This window comes from Akebia trifoliata, chromosome 8 (assembly GCF_017979445.1).
Source record: "Akebia trifoliata isolate Shusen 1 chromosome 8, ASM1797944v1, whole genome shotgun sequence".
Classification (NCBI taxonomy): domain Eukaryota; kingdom Viridiplantae; phylum Streptophyta; class Magnoliopsida; order Ranunculales; family Lardizabalaceae; genus Akebia; species Akebia trifoliata.
The window spans coordinates 7,658,918-7,672,421 of record NC_141382.1 but is presented as its reverse complement, the minus strand read 5'-3'; the positions used below and the strand labels follow the sequence as shown (position 1 = coordinate 7,672,421).

Here is a 13,504-nt window from a genome sequence, read left to right as displayed (position 1 = left end):
GTGACAACTCTAGATTAATTAAATGATCGAGACATCATTTATCTTTAAAATTACTTAAATACTCCTTAAAACATAATTTATACAAAATTACTTCATAAAATTATCATTTTAATCCGAATTTTTGAAACCCTACGTTATAAGACCTAGGCACTTAGATGACCTAAGCATGCAAAAGAGGCCTATTCGGGCATAGTTGTAATTTTTGGATAACATAAGTTCAATGCACACCAATGTCCCAGACGATTTCCATTTTAATGTAACTCCAGCATGGCTCTTTTTAAAATTCTTTAATAAATATTGGTCCGTTTGACGATTTTGAACTAAGGTGCAGCCAGTTTGACAAGACTTTGACTTTTGAAAATGATTCCAATCTTAAGTAGTTAGAACAGGCCAGGCAAGCAATGATCTAAGTGCTGACGTACTAAATTCCCAAGCAATGATCTAAGTGCTGACGTACAATGATCTAAGTGCTGACGTACTAAATGTACTAAATTCCCAAGCAATGATCTAAGTGCTGACGTACTAAATTTCCAAGGGAGGACAATGGGTCTGCCTTAACTTAGAAAGAAAAACATAAAAAAAAAAGAGAAGAAAAAGGAAAGAAGGTAAATCTCGCATTGTGAGTTTATTGGTTTGACCCATGATAAGATGGAGTTATATTAAAATTTTGATTTTGGCTGAGTAATGTTGTGGGTCCCGCTAATCTAATTTATGTGTGTTGTGAAGAGGTTTCCATTACGGCATTATGAATCACAGTGAAAATTCTTACTGGTAAAAGAGAAAGTTTTATACACACCACGTGTGCATTGTTGTACATAACTATAAGTCATATTTGTGCATTGTAGTAGGTCCAGTTGAGTTCACACACACAAGCAAGAGCTTTTGATTGGGGAGAGGATATCAAGCATTTGCACCATAAGAAAAACAGCAAAATTCAAGTTTTTTATTGGACACATAGTCAAGATGATAAGTTGTTATTATGGTGGTCCTCAAAGCCCTGAAATATAACTATAAGATGGAGTTAGATTCGGATATTTTTTTTCTTATCGATGTCTCTTTCTAGAAGTAATGAGACAATGTGTACATGTTCAAGTTTAACTAGGTTTTGGAGTTCAAACTTTGAAATAGTAAGTCTTTGGTCTTTATAAATGGAAAACTTCCTCTAAAATTTTCATCTCAACTTAGATATCTTTCTTAATTTCCAATTGAGAGAGTGAGTGAGTGAGAGAGAGAGAGAGAGAGACTAGGAAAATGTCACATTTCATATTTTCACCTACAGATGCAGTCTTATTGTGCTACCTCAAAGCAAAGATAAACAAAGAAATACTTAAATCAAATTACATTATAAATTGTCAAATCTACGATTTTGTACCATGGAATCTCCCAGGTATGAATGCATATTTCTTTCTCGTTACTATTTTTCTTCTTTTGTCTTACAAGTCTCTAATTGCGTGTTGAGTGAACGAGTTTGTATAAAGGAAGAAGATTTGAGAGGTTGCAACTTTGTAAGGCGTAGAGTTCTTGATTGTCATGGGGGTCTACCATAACTCTCGATTGCCTTTTAATTAAATAATTAACATTTTAATAAACTAATTTTATGATTTTTCTTTCAGGACTTGAAAATGTAAAAGATAAGACTCCAGAGCAATATTACTTTGTTTCAAGAGAAAGGTCTAAGCCAAATTCTTCTAGACCCAATCGAATTGTGAAAGGAAAAAGAGGTACATGGAAAACTAATGGTAATGGTAAGGATATTCGTGATGAAGAAGAAATTATTGGACACAAGCAAAGGTTAGTGTTTATAAGCGACAAGAACGAGAAAACCTCATGGATAATGCACGAGTATACTTTACGCTCAATTTTGGATGAAAATAAAAAGGTTGGTTTAAGTTTTTAATTTTGTAATTTAAATCAAACTATTTACTCCTATTAAAGCAAAGGAGGGTATAAAAATAAACTTACTGAAATTTGTCAGATTCCCGTTTTAGGCTTTTAGCACACTATTCTTTATAATTGAAATTAATTTTTTTTATCAACTAGAAAAAAAAAACTAAGTTAAATTTAAAAATATCCTTCCCAAAAATGCATTACAATAGTAAAATATTAAAGGGGGTATTTAGTAATTTCAAAAAATATTTTCTATTTGGTAAAAAAATTTGAAAATGACACTTTGCCTACTATGTAGAGATATTCATAATAAATTGACCCCAAAAGTAGCATATCAAAATTATTAGAAACCCAGTGAATTTCACACTTTTTTTCTAATGCTTATTTTTATATTTTTAGTATTGGTAGTTTCTCTTTAAATTTGATATCCATCTATTTTTTCTACTTTTTTAGTAATTAATTTGTCCTTCAAAAATTTGTTATCCATTTATTTTAAGATTGTAACATTTTTAAGTTTTGTGTTTTAGAAGATATTTCAAAAATGGGTCGTATGTAGAATTAAAAGGAGTGGGCGAGCAAAATGGCTTGAAGAGGTCAACCATAATGGATTAATTGTGAGTTCTAATTTTGAAGGAAGAGATGCAAATAATAAGGCTCAATATATTAATGTCAAGCAGCTACCACAACAACAGTATTATACTAATGTTCAAGAAAACAACGAATCTGATGTGAGCCCAATGGAATTGTTTTACAATGAAGAAGAAGACGTTTTGAGTCCGGATCAGATTTTAATCTTGAAAAACAATGATTTGGAGATGCCCTTCATCGAAGATTTAGAATATGAAAGAGTGCATTTGAGCCCAGAAATGGTGTCATTCTTGCAAAAAAGCAATTATCCTAAAGAGGATAGGAACGGTGAAATTTATTTCGATGGTAACTTATGGGCGGCACCAATATATGTTAAGCCTTGAATGGGTCCATTGTAAATTTCTAATCCAACAAGGGTTTGGTTTTTTATATAATTTAGATTTTCATGTTGAAAATCCCAATCTTACCGCCGTTGAACATGGTGTTGGTGTCGCCAGCATCATGCCACTCTTTTTTTACCCCATCATCCTCTTAGCTATTGTGGTGGTGGTTGTTCTCAGTGTTTGAGACTTTTTATCAATAAAAATACTACTGTAATTTGTTGTATGTTGTAAAGTATAAACTTATATAGACAAATTAGAAATCATTATCATCATTGTCACTATAATTACCATCATCATCCAACACAATAGATTGACTAACAAATGTTAACATTGAAAATGAAGTAACGATCTTAGAAATAACTGATTTTTGTGAGGATGATCTCCTTGTCATGGAGATTATCCTTATAAAAAATTAGCTCAATCCAAAACTTTTAGCCACATAGGACAAAACATGTTATAGATATATGAGTAGATATAAGTGTATGTGATACACACACACACAAATGAGCATAGAGGGGTGACACATGCCATCTACTATATATATATATATAGATATATATGTTAAATGATAATATTATCTTTAAAATTTCCATTGAAGAAATTTTAATCATTAATTCGTAAGTCCTGAAGCTTGCACTTTATGTCAATTTGCATATGACATCTACTAGTTTTTTTAATCTCTGACAACTCAAGATTAGTTAAATATTAGAGACACCATTTATCTTTAAAATTACTTAAATACCTTTTAAAACATAATTTGTACAAAATTATTTCATAAAACTATCATTTTAACCCCAATTTTTGAAACCACACGTTAAGTAGGTACGACCTTGGCACTTAGATGATCTAGGTGGGCAGAAGGAAATTTGCTGTTCTCTTTAACATAAAATGTTTGATAGATTCGCTTTAAATTGTGTTGTGGCACATAACTATAAGTCATCCATGAAAACTTTGATTCCTTTAGAACCAAACTTTGATTCCAATTGAGTGCCCCACATCAAACTAATGTTTTAAAAACTGGACAAGTTCGTTTACACATATGATTGATCCGATCTATTCAAAGTGGTCTAGCCGTTGGGTCAAATTGATCTGACAAAAAAAAAAATGAAATATTAAGTAACTATTTTTAATTTCTTCCCAATAACAGCCCTCTAATAAAAACAGTGTAAGTCAAGTTCAATGGACGTACAATGGAGATACCACTATTATGGTTTGGACTTTTTGGTCCAAACTTTGTAATATGACTTTAATTTAGTGTTTGGCTGGAAACATCTGTTGATCTAGTGATGCAAAAAAAGCTGATGTAACATTTTCAAGTGCTTAGGTTTGGATTTGAAATATTAAATGTTTTTTCCCTTTTCTTGGAATAGTTGGAGGTAACGGCAAAAAGAAGGAATTGGATTGAGGATGAACTTGAATACATTGATTTCGAGTGATTGTTTGGTCAAGCAAATTTGCTCACAGCCCAACACCATTTTGACATGTGGCGATGATAACGTAAGTAATATGAAGAAATTTCTCTCTCCTACCGCACATTCACTGATCAAAAATCGTAATTTTTAGATTTCAAATCTTAAAAAGTATTATGGGATCCACATGGATTATCACATTGTCAATCCAACACTACAGTCTTCTGGATTTCATAAAAAACATCATGGTAAAAATAAATCTTTTTTTCGAGTTTGATCAATGGTGTTTTCATATTGAAGAGGGTTGAGTCTAAATTATGTGACACCCCTTGCAATGGGTCATATCTTTTTTTTTTTTTTTTTGATAATCAGGTATTTGCGTAAATGGCGAACCACGCCGTTATTTGAGCTTTGCCCACTCCATAGAACATGGTCTTGTCCAAGGACTAATTCTGGGGCACGTGCAATGCTTGCACATCACACGCACCAGGTAAGTGAGGGTGTGCCCTTGCGGGTGGTCCTTGAGGAATTAATCCTCATATTGATATTGAATTCATGACCTACAGGCATTAATTGCTTATCGGTCCGAAATTTCCATTGAGCCAATCCCTTGGGATTAAATGGGCCATAGGATTTGGCCCATAGTTCGATAAATTAATATTTCAAGCTCATTCAACATAAAATTATATCAACAAAAATTACCAAATTGTAGTTGAACATTGAATTTCCCTATATATATATATATATATATATATATATATATATATATATATATATATATATATATATATATATATATATATATATGAGTCGTGATAATCTGATGCCCCCTCTGTCATACGTCTCCGTCATAGAATCGTAGATCATTTGCCTTGGGATACACGAGAAAAAGATGTATGGTTCTCCATATACCGAACCAAATAATCTATGGTTATGTGATGAGGGCATATGTCAAAGGGGGCATCAAAAATCATTACTCACTCTCACTCTCTCTCTCTCTCTCTCTCTCTCTCTATATATATATATATATATATAGGGTCAGGTTCAAGGGCCATATGAGAAAACATATGTAAAAACTTTCATTTTTAATAAAATTTTAAAATATGGGTTAGAAATTTTGGATTGAGCTGATTTTTTGTGAGGATGATCTCTATGATGGGAAGATCATAAAAAAAAAAAAAAAATCAGCCCAATCTGAAACTTCTAACCCCATTAAAAGTGATTTAGAATGTGGACCGTCGATTTTTTACCAATTTTTATCACTAATTTGTAAATCACTTTTGATGGATTTAGAAGTTTTTGATTGAGCTGATTTTTTGTGAAGATGATCTTTTCATCATAGTGACCATCCTTGTAAAAAATCAGCTAAATCCAAAACCTCTAACTCTTATTTTGAAAAACGAAAGTTTTTTCATATGTTTTCTCATATGGCCCTTGAACCGCCCCCATATATATATATATATATATAAATGGGAGCGGTTCAGCAGCCCCATTGTTGTGCCCCATATGGTACCATGCATTTTTCAAAACATGGGTTATAGGCTTTGGAATGAGCTAATTTTTTGTGAGAATGATCTCTATGATGAGGAGATCATCCTCACCAAAAATCAGCTCATTCTAAGACTTCTAACCCCATCAAAAGTGAATTACAAAAATTGGACGATCCACGAATCTTCAACTTGTAAACTAGGGTTAGAAGTTTCAAAATGAGCTGATTTTTTGTGAGGATGATCTCTTCACCGTAGAGATCATCCTCACAAAAAATCAGCATATTCCAAAACTTGTAACCCCATCAAAAGTGATTTACAAAAAATGCATGGCACCATATGAGGCACCATAAGGGGCTGCTGAACCGCTCCCATATGGTGCCATGCATTTTTTGTAAATCACTTTTGATGGGGTTACAAGTTTTGGAATAGGCTGATTTTTTGTGAGGATGATCTCTACGGTGAAGAGATCATCTTCACAAAAAATCAGCTCATTTTGAAACTTCTAACCCTAATAATCGTGGACCGTCCAATTTTTGTAATTCACTTTTGACGGGGTTAGAAGTTTTGAAATGAACTGACTTTTGGTGAGGATGATCTCCTCATCGTAAAGATCATCCTCACAAAAAATCAGCTCATTCCAAAGCTTGTAACCCATGTTTTGAAAAATGCGTGGCACCATAATGGGGCTGCTGAACCGCTCCCTATATATATATAGGGTAGCGTTCAAGGGCAAACTTTTTAGCAAACTTTTTGGCAAAACATTTTTCAAAACATGGGTTAGAGGTTTTGGAATGGGCTGATTTTTGGTGAGGATGATCTCTACAGTGAGGAGATCATTCTCACCAAAAATCAGCCCATTCCAAAACTTCTAACCCATGTTTTGCCAAAAAGTTTGCTAAAACGTTTGCCATTGAATGCCCCCCATATATATATATATATATATATATATATATATATATATATATATATAGATATATATATATATATATAACAATGATTTTTCAAAATATAGGTTAGAGATTTTGGATTGAGTTGATTTTTTGCGAGAATGGTCACTATGATGAGAAGATCATCCTCGCAAAAATCAGCTCAATCTGAAACATCTAAATCCATCAAAAGTGATTTACAAATTATTGGCAAAAAATTAGCAAAAAATCGATGGTCTACATTCTAAATCACTTTTAATGGGGTTAGAAGTTTTAGATTGGACTGATTTTTTTTTTTTTTTTTTTATGATCTTCCCATCATAGAGATCACCCTCACAAAAAATCAATTCAATCTAAAACTTCTAACCCATATTTTAAAATTTTATTAATGTTACATTGTTTTTACATATGTTTTTTCATATGTCCCTTGATTCGTTCTTTTTATATATATATATATATATATATATATATATATATATATATATATATATATATATATATATATATATATATATATATATATAGATAGATAGATAGGGGATCGTTCCCCACCCTAAGCTTATCTTACACTTTAACAAACGTGTTTTGTCCTACATGGGTTAGAAGTTTTGGAATAGGCTGATTTTTGGTGAGGATGATCTCTATGATAAGGAGATCATCATCCAAAAATCAGCTCATTCCAAAACTTCTAACCCCATCAAAAAAGGTTGACAAAAAATTGACGGTCCACAATTTTTGAACTTGTAAATATGGGGCTTAAAATTTCTGAATGGGCTGATTTTTGGTGAAGATGATCTTCTAATCATAGATATCATCCTCACCAAAAATCAGCCCATTCCAAAACCTCTAACCCATGCACATTTCTTAAAGTGTAGGGTAAAGTTTAGAGTGTTGAACATTTCCCATATATATATATATATATATATATATATATATATATATATATATATATATATATGCGGTTCAAGGGACATAAGTAAAAACATATGTAAAAACAATGATTTTTCAAAATATGGGTTAGAGGTTTTGGATTGAGCTGATTTTTTGTGAGGATGATCACTATGATGAGAAGATCATTCTCACAAAAAATTAGCTCAATCTAAAACTTCTAAATCCATCAAAAGTGATTTACAAATTATTGACAAAAATTGCCAAAAAATCAACGGTCCACATTCTAAATCACTTTTAATGAGGTTAGAAGTTTTAAATTGGACTGATTTTTTTTTTTTTCAGATGATCTTCCCATCATAGAGATCATCCTCACAAAAAATCAACTCAATCCGAAACCTCTAACCCATATTTTGAAAATTTATTAATGTTACATTGTTTTTACATATGACATATGAAAAAACATATGTAAAAACAATGTAACATTAATAAAATTTCAAAATATGGGTTAGAGGTTTCGGATTGAGCTGATTTTTTGTGAGGATGATTTCTATGATGGGAAGATCATTTGAAAAGAAAATCAGTCCAATCTGAAACTTCTAACACCATAAAAAGTGATTTAGAATATGGACCGTTGATTTTTTTCCCATTTTTGTCAATAATTTATAAATCACTTTTGATGGATTTAGAAGTTTCAAATTGAGCTGATTTTTTGCGAGGATGATCTTCTCATCATAGTGACCATCCTCGCAAAAAAATCAGCTCAATCCAAAACCTCTAACCCATATTTTGAAAATTTATTAATGTTACATTGTTTTTACATATGTTTTTTTCATATGTCCCTTGATCCTAAGCCATATATATATAAGGGCGGTTCAAGGGCATATGTAAAAACATATGAAAAAACAATGGTTTTTAAAAATATGGGTTAGAGGTTTTGGATTGAGCTGATTTTTTACGATGATGGTCACTATGATGAAAAGATCATCCTTACAAAAAATCAGCTCAATCTGAAACTTCTAAATCCATCAAAAGTGATTTATAAATTATTGGTAAAAAATCGATGGTCCATATTCTAAATCACTTTTAATGGGGTTAGAAGTTTCAGATTGGACTGATTTTTTTTTCAAATGATCTTCCCATCATAGAGATCATCCTCACAAAAAATCAGTTCAATCCGAAATTTCTAACCTATATTTTAAAATTTTATTAATGTTACATTGTTTTTACAAATGTTTTCTCATGTCCCTTGAACCTGACCCATATATATATGGAAATGTTCGGCCCCAAACATTTTGACAAACATTTTGCCTAACCATTTTTGTCCTACATGGGTTAGAAGTTTTGGTGAGGATGATCTCTACAGTGAGAAGATCATCATCACCAAAAATCAGTTCATTCCAAAACTTCTAACCCCATAAAAAATGGTTTACAAAAAATGGACGGTCCACAATTTTTCAACTTGTAAACATGGGGCTAGAAATTTTGGAATAGGCTGATTTTTGGTGAGGATAATCTCCTCACCAAAGAGATCATCCTCACTAAAAATCAGCCCATTCCAAAACTTCTAACCCATATAGTACAAAAATGGTTGGGCAAAATGTTTGGTGCTAAACATATATATATATATATAAATAAGTTGCCTCCCAAAATATCAGAAGTGTTTGAATCTTGTACCATTGGGAGTTGGGTAGCTACTTCATTCTGTATCTTTAATAGACTAAATGTACTACTGGGAATTGGTCCTTCATATTTATTTGTTGTTGGGTTTGATGATATAAAATCACCATTCTTTTGTTTATAAGGGTTGATGGGTTTTTCCACTTATGTAGGTTATTTTGGTATTTTCCTTGTCATTAACTTATGAAAAATAAAATGAGGTCTCTAGATGGTTGTTAGTATCCATAAAATGATGTTTATCTAAAATGGGATTTTCTCTTTGGTAGAGTGTGAGAAAACATTGAGTCTGTATGTGAGTATTCTTCTTCTCTTGTAAAACCTAGATGGTGATCTTCACATTGTAGTCATGGGCTTGCAACAACAAAATTGAGATCAATGTCTTGTTTGAATTTTTACTAAGGTTAGATGTAGAGATTTAGTAGATTTCACCGAAGAGTCGGAAATAAGTATAAACCTTTATTCTTGTAATTTTTTTATTCTTATAACTACATATATCATGTGTTATGATTGTGTTCTTTTGTCTACTTTCTTTATTATTACTTGTATTTGTTTTGCAACACATTCTTGAAGTATGGCTATTGGAATTGATTACTTTGGTGTTAGAAGGGACAGATTTCAAAAATCGAGTTTCAGTGTGTGGCTTGGGATCTAGTCACAACATTTATGATCCATCCGACAACCTGTTCATAAAGCCCATGAGAGGTGAGTCCAACATTCATGGGTTGGGCCCAGAAAAGTGCCTTGATGTGTGCAAGAGGAACAAGTATCATGGCACGGGGCAAGAGTTTCTTATCTTTCTTCTGGACAAAATGTTCTTTGAAATCACAATCACATGCATGAATCACCTTCCATTGCTATATATATATATATATATATATATATATATATATATATATATGTCCATTTTAGGAGTTGGGCTAAATTGAGAGTTTGAAGCTCAACCCAAGTTAGATGGGCATGGATTAAGATTTTAAACAAAACTTGAAGCCCAATCAATTAGATTATAGTATTAGCAAATTAATATATAACTACTATCTACTAAATAATAAAAGATGAATTCTACAAGGTTACTTAATGTTACGCCACATAGGTCATTAATGTTAGAATACCAATTATGATGTAGTGTATTAAGATATATCAAGATGCACCGAATCATTATCTTATGATTAGAATGTGTAGTCAAGGTGTAGTTATACATTTATGTCACTTTTGCATATATTCTTTATCTATTAATCATCTGAAAATTTCACTCAACATTATAACACTCGTTCATAAAACGTAATTTTCTTTTCTCTTTAACCTTGAAATCTAATACACTCTAAAATTGTATTGCAGATTATAACTTTAAGTCATCTTCAAAATGGAAAATTTGTAAATAGGGATAGTCGGTCCAACTGAGTGCTCACAGGAAATTTGCAGGTAAAGAGTTGGTGGTTTCCCCCTTAAGTAAAACACTTCAATGGACACCCATAGTTGATCAAGTTTTTTTACATTTATTATTGTACATATAATCTTGAAGGATCAGGTTTGGATCCAAATTGGTATTAATCCGATAAGGTCTGTATTATTCTGGATCCAATGTAAAGCATTACTATAATTCGATTTGATTTAAGAAACGCAAAATGCAAATTTACATTATTTGTATATTTCAACACATTATTGGTTAAGATCACTATCGGATTGGAAGGATCTGAAATTGGTCCTATAAGTTATCAGACTGGGTACTTCTTGGGTCTAAGTCCATCATGGGCCTATAGTTAACTCTTATTATGGTTGGGACTTTGAACCATCATATTGAGATGGAGTTGGGGAAAGAAATTTTCATGGAAGTGGAAGATGCATTCCTAGCAATTTCAGTAAATAAATTGGTGCTTATATTTGGAGATCGAAAAGTATTATTTGAAGGAACCCAAGGTTCCTTCAAATAATATCTCTTCCCATAAGTTTCCAATTGAGAGAGAGTGACTGGTAGTAAGCTTTGTATTGGGCTGTTGTGTTGTGCTCTTCTAATGTCACACTACATATTCTCACCTATGGATGCAGCCTTATTGTGCTACCTCAAAGCAAAGATAAACAAAGAAATACTTGAATCAAACCCTATTAACGATTGCGATGTCTACAACTTTGAACCATGGAATCTCCCAGGTATTATGTATATATATTCTTTTAATTATTTTCTTGGAAAACTGATCTCAGAGGCATATCTTTGAAAATATGAATCAAAAGTTCTCTTGATAGAAAATATGATCATTTTGAGGTCTACTTTTTTGGATATTGTCCTTATAAAGATATTTAAAAGCATTTATTGATTAAATGCCTAAAATACATTTTTAAACATCACTGTTTCCATTCCGTGTCCACGCTTTTGTGAATAGCTAAGATACCACTAATGTTTTAAAATTGATATCATGCCCCTTAACCTCATACTCTCTTATAGACTAATAAAGGCATTATCATCATCGTCGTCGTCATCATCTGAGAGGTTGAAGATGATTGGTTTTGGGAAGAAAAGTCGAGGGGTTTTAAGTCATTTTTCATATTTTTATGCGAGAAGACTGAGCATAAGGGGCGTGGGCATGTCATCAATTTTAAAACATAGGGGTATCTTAAATATTCACCAAAACATCCTTAAAAAGATATTTTAGGCATTTTCAAGTCATGCTTCAAAAGGTCTTTGTAAAGATAGCATTTTTAAAAAAAAAGTGCCTTGAATAATCTAAATTTTCTTTGAGGAGACATTTTGGTCCATATTTTAAAGATAAATAACTAAATAAATACAGTATTTGAGATCATTTTTTCTTATTTTCTTTCTTCCTATCTCCTTCCCCTAACTATTCTTCTTCTTCTTTTTCGAGTCTTTTATGAACCTTCAATGTATTTTTATGATTTTAGGATATGAGAGCATGGAAGTAGAGACTAAAGAACAATACTACTATGTTTCAAGAAAAAGAAAGACGAAGAATGGATCTAAACCCAATCGAATAGTCAAAGGAAGAGGTTGGTGGAACACTAATGGTAATACTAAGGATATTCTTGATGTAGAAGGAAGATTGATTGGACACGTGCAAGGGCTAGTATTTTATCACTACAACAATGATGATAAAACATCTAAAAATGGCATGAAGAAGACCAAATGGATAATGCACGAGTACACTTTACCCCAAGTTTTAGACCAATACAAAAAGGTTGGTGCAATTTTTTTTTAAAAAAAAAGATACATTGAACCAATTTTTATTTATTTTATTATTATATTTTTATAACTATGTTTTGCTTTGTATTTTAGGTGCAATTTCAAGAATGGGTGGTGTGCAGAATTAGAAGGAGTGGGTGGGGAGGACATTATGAAGAGAATGATGACACCCCAGTCCTCATCGATCTTAACGCATCCGTTGTGATTTCAGAATTGGATCAAAGAGAACGAAAACGACAAAGACGACGATCAACAAAATCATCTCATTGCCTGATAGAATCATCTTCTTCCAACGAACTATTTACCATGAACCAACCACAACAGCATCATACTTATTAATATAAGGTGTACATTGATGCACTAGACCATAAATGCATTATTCTATGGGGGATATTCATACACAATATCCGAATATGGTGAGATAAGTAAGAGATACCCTTGATATTTAGTTAAGAGCTTTTTTCACTCTTTTTTCTATGCATGTATGAAAGAAAAGAGAGAATTAACATCCAAATTTAGTATAACATAAAATAAAATAAAAATGTACTTTTGGCTTTTATCTTAAAATTTCTATTCTATCCCTACATGTTACACTTACATTTACACCAATAACAAAAGCTTTTGCATATTTTTACCCTACTTGTAGATCATGAAGCTTTGAAAATTGAATCTAAAATTTATGAAGCTTAGGTGCCATGATTTCTCTCAGATTGTAACTTGTTATTTCAGAGAGTAATTGTATTAATGGAGTGTAAATGTTTTTTTTTTTTTTTTTTTTTAAAGTAATGGGGTGCAACCAATACTAGGTGATGTGTACTAATTATAAAAAGGTCAAGATCCCTTGACTATTAAGAATGACTAATGAAAAAATCACATGATCCCAACCCTTTAATTGCAAGATCCAATGGTTGAGGTTTATCCTCTGGATAAGTATCTCCGAGATTTATGTTATCAAGATACTCATAAATCTCAACCATTAGATTTTATGTTTCAATAGTTGGGATCATGTGTTTCTTTAGTCATTCTTAGGAGTCAACGCATCCCCACCGATTATAAAAAAAGT

At 31.9% G+C, this 13,504-nt stretch overlaps 1 protein-coding gene across 1 annotated transcript; it reads left to right on the top strand.

The window, feature by feature from the left end:
- The first annotated feature begins 11,284 nt into the window (after positions 1 to 11,284).
- Positions 11,285 to 12,780, top strand: LOC147395859 (NAC domain-containing protein 72-like). The gene is made up of 3 exons (XM_086449601.1): positions 11,285 to 11,396; positions 12,144 to 12,436; positions 12,535 to 12,780. The coding sequence occupies exons 1-3, from the start codon at positions 11,285 to 11,287 to the stop codon at positions 12,778 to 12,780; spliced, it is 651 nt and encodes a 216-aa protein (XP_086305727.1).
- The last annotated feature ends 724 nt before the right edge of the window (positions 12,781 to 13,504 follow it).